At 37.9% G+C, this 6647-nt stretch overlaps 1 protein-coding gene across 1 annotated transcript in view; it reads right to left on the bottom strand.

The window, feature by feature from the left end:
* Window positions 1–6647, bottom strand: part of daglb (diacylglycerol lipase, beta) — an 11395-nt gene that overhangs the window by 1849 nt on the left and 2899 nt on the right. The window contains exons 5-14 of the mRNA XM_016440845.1: window positions 6334–6456; window positions 6121–6248; window positions 5919–6045; window positions 4272–4355; window positions 2972–3049; window positions 2765–2845; window positions 2555–2682; window positions 1514–1582; window positions 872–944; window positions 545–795 (exon numbers count right to left, since the gene is read on the bottom strand). Coding sequence (XP_016296331.1) covers window positions 545–795; window positions 872–944; window positions 1514–1582; window positions 2555–2682; window positions 2765–2845; window positions 2972–3049; window positions 4272–4355; window positions 5919–6045; window positions 6121–6248; window positions 6334–6456 — 1142 coding nt within the window. The remainder of the gene's footprint in view (window positions 1–544; window positions 796–871; window positions 945–1513; window positions 1583–2554; window positions 2683–2764; window positions 2846–2971; window positions 3050–4271; window positions 4356–5918; window positions 6046–6120; window positions 6249–6333; window positions 6457–6647) is intronic.

The following is a 6647-nucleotide window of genomic DNA, read 5'->3' as shown; positions in this document are numbered from 1 at the left end:
ATCCTTAATAAATACATTCCTATATATATATATATATATATATATATATATATAAATTACTGTTTGGGTCAGTAAATTGAAATGGCACCATTTTGGAGAGTATCACATACGTATGCAATGTATGTACGCAGATACGTTGTTTATGCTTTGATCTGAACGTAAACAATGTATCCGCGTACATACGTGGGTAACGCGGCGGAGACGAATTGTTGAATAAAGTCGTTATTTTAGTTTTCTTTGCACAAAAATATTCTCGTAGCTTCGTAAAATTACGGATGAATCCCTGAGGTCACATGGATTATTTTAACGATGTCCTTGCTACGTTTCTGAGCCTTGATCGTGTTAGGATCCTTGCTGTCTATGGGAGGGTCAGAGAGCTCTCGGATTTCATCAAAAATATCTTCATTTGTGTTCCGAAGATGAACGAAGGTCTTACGGGTTTGGAACAACATGAGGGTGAGTAATTGATGACAGAATTGTAATTTTTATGTGAACTATCCCTTTAAGTCTGATCAAATCACGCATCCCTGGCGTGTGTGCTGACCTGCGAGCGGGCCCGTCCTCAGTGATGTGCAGGATGCGTCCCGGCGGGTACAGGGGCAGGTGTGTGGGGTGGGAGGGCGAGTCGTCGGATGACAGGCTCTGGTAGGTGTTTGAGCGCTGAACTAACAGACTCTCCTCGCCTAGCAGCGGCTGGCTAAGCACCTCCTCCCGCCGGTTCTCCAGCTCCGTAGGGAAATCATCAGGAGTTCCTCCAAACAGCTCGTACCAGCAGCCGTGCATTAGGATCTTATACTGAGAGACAGAAACGTATCACTGATAGAGTATAGGCAGGCAGAGTGTCTGATTTACACTGAGTGAACGATCTTACCTTTGGCTTACTGCAGTTAGAAACCATTTTTAGTAATCTTCTTTTCAAGTCTTCCATGTTAGGGATGCTCAATCTACAGAAACAAAATGAGCACAATTTGAGGAAGTGATACGAACCAGATTATACAAATAGAAGTGATAAAAAAGGAGCCAGAAACAGGCTCTCTAAAGTTAGCCACACTTTTATGCATACAAATGAAATCAAGCAAGCATCTTTAAGCATTTTTATTTTTTCTTTATATAGCACTATATAAATGCAACTCAGTTGCCCAAAGTGCTTTACAAGGTAAACATAGAAAATAACACATCAACATGATAATAGTAAATAGCGTTAAAAAATAATACAATCCTAAAGCAACACCCATTTTAAAATGCCATAGAGAGTAAATGAATTTTTAATTTGGATCTAAAAATAGCCAGAGTCGGTGCCGTTCTAATAGCTAGTGGCAACTTATTCCACAGATTTGGACCGCTCACCGCAAACGCACTATCACCCTTGAGCCTAGATCTAGTTCGGGGCACTGTTAAGAGTGCCAGATCACTGGATCTAAGTGATCTAGAGGGAACATGTCTTACGAGGAGATCTGCAAGATAAGGTGGAGCATTGGACTGATGACATTGTGGCCGTTTGACTAAATCTCACCTGGGTACGAGATCTTTTCCCAGCACCACCGACACGACAAACTGCTTCGAGTAATCGGCCAGCGCTTTACTGAGGAGAGAGAGTAGACGAGCTAAAAATGTGCTGTTTACTGACAAAATACTACGTCATGTTTCTTTGGATGTGTACAATGATAATAGCAAACTGTGCTCTGTAAAAGGGCTGCAAGTGTTTTAGCATTGAATTTTAGGACTGTCAAGACCTTGATCTCAATGACCTCAAAGTAAAAGGCAGTGAAAGTCTGACAGTAATCAGTGCTGAGTACTATTGTTAACCCTGCCTGGTTTAAATGTTTAAAAATGATTAACAGTTGAAAATATTTGTTAGAAATTGGAGATGGTCCTCACTTCAGAACACAAGATCCAGGGGGCGTGGTTGCTACCCGTCTCCACCCCCTGATCCCTAAACCCACCCGTCTCCACCCCTAAACCCACCCGTCTCCACCCCTAAACCCACCCGTCTCCACCCCTAAACCCACCCGTCTCCACCCCTAAACCCACCCGTCTCCACCCCTAAACCCACCCGTCTCCACCCCTAAACCTACCCGTCTCCACCCCTAAACCCACCCGTCTCCACCCCTAAACCCACCCGTCTCCACCCCAAACCTACCCATCTCCACCCCTAAACCTACCAATCTCCACCCCCTAGATGTGGATCCCACCACGCCCCCCAGGATCTTGTGTTCTGCAGTGAGGGGCTACTGAGAAATTTAGAAAAGTAATCAAATGTAATCAGTTACATTACTTTAATAAGTAACAGAAATAGTTACACTACTTATTACATTTTAAATAGGGTAACTTGTAATCTGTAAGCTATTAATTACATTTCCGTAGTAGTGCTGTCAAACAAATAATCGCGATTAATCGCATCAAAAATAAAAGTATTTGTTTACATAGTATATGTGTGTTCGGTCTACAAAAACTTTTATTTTTGGATGTGATTAATCGTGATTAATCGTTTGGCAGGACTATTCCAAAGTAACCTTCCCAACACTGGCTGTATGTGAATGAGCCGCTGCTTTACCTCATCAGGCCCCCTGGTGGAGAGAAGGCGTAGCACTCGAGTGTGGGATGTGTGCTGCGCAGGAGAACGGCCAGCAGAGACGCCGCTCCTGCTCCCAGACTGTGACCGGTGATCACCAGCTTATACTCCTGCACACAAGCACAAGACAAACCTTCATTCGGCTGCTGATTCTCCTGCTGGATAATGAAAGTGCAGCAGAACCGCTCTCACAGGTGCGATGTTGAACGCCTGACTCAGAATCCCATCGTTCACTAGTTTCTTGTAGATGTAATGTGCAGCTTGACAAATGCCCTGCGATAGAGAGACATTCCAGCAAACATAAGCATTCAGTGAGAGAGATCGTGCTTCATAACTGATGTAGTGGGTGTATTGTTTTGATGATTTTAATGTTGAGATAGATGTACGTGATTTTGTCACCTTGTGAGCGTAGCAGGTTCCTGAAACGCCTTCGACAGACAGATTCTCACATTCAGCCGAGAGATCCGTCAACACATCCTGAAAACACACACAAACACAAAACCACATCAATTCCACTGTAATACAGAGAGATCAGGCTGATAGAGCGGATTCCACTGAAAACTCATATTAAAACTCAATGCCAATGATTAATCTCACGTTTTAGGCAATAATCAATAAATAATTCCACGCTGTTTTTTCTAAATAAATAAAACGTTAAACAACTAAAATCAACCTTTTAAATGCCACAAATGGATTTAGGCAGCACGACATTATGAAAAATTTGTATTTATTACAAGATTCGCTAATTAATCAGTGTTATTATAAAGATTAATTGTCCATTGTTTATCCATTTTTTTATTTTTTTATTTATACATAATTTATTACTCTTTTTTTAATATTCATTAATACATATAAAAAAAATTATATTATTTCACAGCGTAATAACTAATTAACTTGTTTTTAAAAATTGTTTTAAATGCTACAAGTGGATTTAGGCATCAAAACATTACGAACAGTATGAAAAATGTATATTTATTTCACCAAAACTGTATATAATTAGATTCGGACGGACGGACGGATGGACAGATGGATTTTTATTTACATTATATTTATTTATCATTTAATAAAAACAACTTTTTATGATAGGTAAAATGGGTTAACTAAACATCTGTTATACATTTGTTTTTAAATTTAAAAAAAGTATGTTTAAAAATTCTAATTAACTGCTGTCATTGTTAGTTCATGTTAACTAATGCAGTTAAGTAAACAAATTAAATCATATTATAAAATGTAAGAGATTAACTTTAAGTGAGCGTTACACAACAACAACAAAAAGAAGTAATTTAAAGGTAAAAAATATGGGGGGGGGGTAGAATAATGCACATGTAAATAAATGCATATTTTCTAATATATCACAGCTCTCCTCAGAAAGCCACACGATCAGAGGAATCATTACACCTGTGGCATAAACAGCACAGGATTAGTAACTCTCAACCCTAAATATGAGCGATAGTAAAAGCCCAGGAAAACACTAATATCGAGACTTTATGCAAACTCTATGAAATGGCTCATTTGAAAATGAAATGACCTCGACAGCAGCGAATAAAAGGTCAGCTCGGGAACGACTGGCAAGCGTCAAGAGTGTGATTTGTTTAGGGAAATAACAGCCTGACCGTCAGTCCAGCACAAACACACCTGCAGATCACACACGCTTGCTTTCTCTGATCATTATCAGTGTAGAACTGATGCCTGAACTCACCTTCAGCGACAGCGTTCCCCTCACAGCGACCAGGACCGCCTCTCTCTTGTGATCTAGCGCCACGTAAAACGGAATCTCGTAGATCTACAGAGTAAACAGACACTGCTGTAGGTTGGCCTGCACAATATTTGAAAAACTGACATTGTGATATCCTCAAGCCCTATAAGTAAATAGAGTTTAAAAATCAATCTCGTTCTACTTGAGTTTTTATAGGCCACATTCCCACTGTTTTTAACCAATTCAATATGCTTATAAAGTAATAGTTATTATGATTGTATTGTGATTATTATTAAATAAAATAATACAGTAATAACAACCCTTATGAGTCAATTTAAAAAAAGTTACACAGTGGTTCTTAGATGGCAAAAATGTCCATGTAAAAAAAAACAGTACTAAAAATATTATATTATTAATCTTTGTATCAACATCAGTTCTGATCAAAATTCCAAAAAATCTTTGGTAGTTATTACAGTCTTGGATTTGTCAATGATCAGCAACAACACTAATTTTTATGCATTATTGGTTTTTTTTGTGTCAGATTAAAAAAAAAAAAAAAAACCTATTTATGAGTACATGTTCCACAGGCCAAACCTGAGAAGAAAAGAGTAAAATTGTAAAAAAAAATAAAAATGTTTTTATTGTAATACAAATAATCTGAAAAATAATAAAACTTTTATTATTACTTAATTTTTTTAGATTATTTTTATTACAATAAAATTAATCATTCTGTTGGCTTTACAAATTTTTATTTATTTATTTTTTACAATTTTACTGTAAAAAATGTATACATACTATGTGTGTGTACTGTCTATATTTATTATGTATATATATATATATATATATATACACACACACACGTATATATTATAGAAAAATATGTTCGATTTATATATAAAATATTCATATTTATATATAATATAAATTATATACTAGTATAAATATAAGTATATACATACAAATATTTTTTTAAATATATTCATACATGTGTGTGTATTTATATATACACAGTGCAAACACATTGTATGTAAACATCAACTTTTATTTTGAATGCGATTAATCGCCCTAGATTCATGAGAATAAATGAGGGTGAAATTAAAATTCCAATAAAAATACAAATTTTTTACAAAATTTATATTAAAAAAAATGAAAAAGATAAAAAATGTCTCTAAGGAAGCACAAGGGATAATAACATATTTTAATTTGCTGTAAATACTAATATACATCTTATTTCTTGATTTTCAAATGGTAAATCAAACTTTTATTTTGATGGGTAGCCAGCAAATAAAAGAGAAAATCCCCACTGGTTTCAGAATAAAGCCCCACTGAAACATAGAATCATGAACCACGTGTCTGTAAATGTCATGCTTCATTCTAAAAACTGTGGATTTATGTAATGAAATCACAGCCTGCGCAATTTAAAAAAAATCACAAAGCCATATCATGTTTATTTCGATATATGTGACCATGGACCACAAAACCAGTCATAAGTGTCAATTTTTTGAAATTGAGATTTATACATCATCTGAAAGCTTAATAAATAAGCTGTACATACCCCAGCGACTTAAGACTGCTTTTGTGCTCCAGGGTCGCATATTGTATTCGAAACATAGGCATTCTGAAGTACACTGGAGTCACGCGAGACGTCACCTGGTTATGAAAGCTGATGTGGATGAAGTCTCTGTACTGCAGGCCTGTGCTCTGTAAGATGGAGGTGAAATGGCAGCCCAGGGTGTCTCCTCCGACCAGATCGTACTCCGCCTGACGGCTTCGACAGCTGAAACGCAGATTCAAATGAGTGCAGCTCTGCATTTAACACTGTTAGGGTTCAGCTGGCAAATGTCATACACACCAGTCTCCGCTGAGTTTGCAGAAGCCCGTGAGCGGGTTCGAGTAGACGTATAGAGGCCACCCGTATGCAGCCGCTGCAAACTGCATAAAGTGAGCGGCTTTCTCAAGCTCAACCTCCAGATCCTCCCTCTGAGAAAAACACAGGAGGTGTGAGCTCACCCAATGCACAAGCTACACTGTACATCCATCAGCTACTGCAGTGATAAAGACTCACTATAGGGGAGGACGGGCTGTGGGACAGGACCTCATCAGGGTCCCTGCAGTGCTCCATTTTGTCCTGTTCCTGATGCAGAAGAGCCAGACCAGCCGCGATGTCACTGGGAACCAGGTCTGTGTCCTGGAAACAAGACAGACAATGCGCCATAGCAATGGACGCCCCTAATAAATATATATATATATATATATGAAGAGTTCATTTGCAAAAACCGATAAACGCCACTTTCCAAAAAATGAGCAGATTGCCGTGCATTATTCTCCACATATAGCGCGATCTGAACCCTAAACACGTTTTGTCAAAAAAGCCGGTTT

Source organism: Sinocyclocheilus anshuiensis, unplaced genomic scaffold (genome assembly GCF_001515605.1).
Source record: "Sinocyclocheilus anshuiensis isolate Anshui unplaced genomic scaffold, SAMN03320099.WGS_v1.1 scaffold454, whole genome shotgun sequence".
NCBI lineage: Eukaryota > Metazoa > Chordata > Actinopteri > Cypriniformes > Cyprinidae > Sinocyclocheilus > Sinocyclocheilus anshuiensis.
Note: the sequence above shows the minus strand (reverse complement) of the source record. Positions and strands in the feature narration are given on the sequence as shown.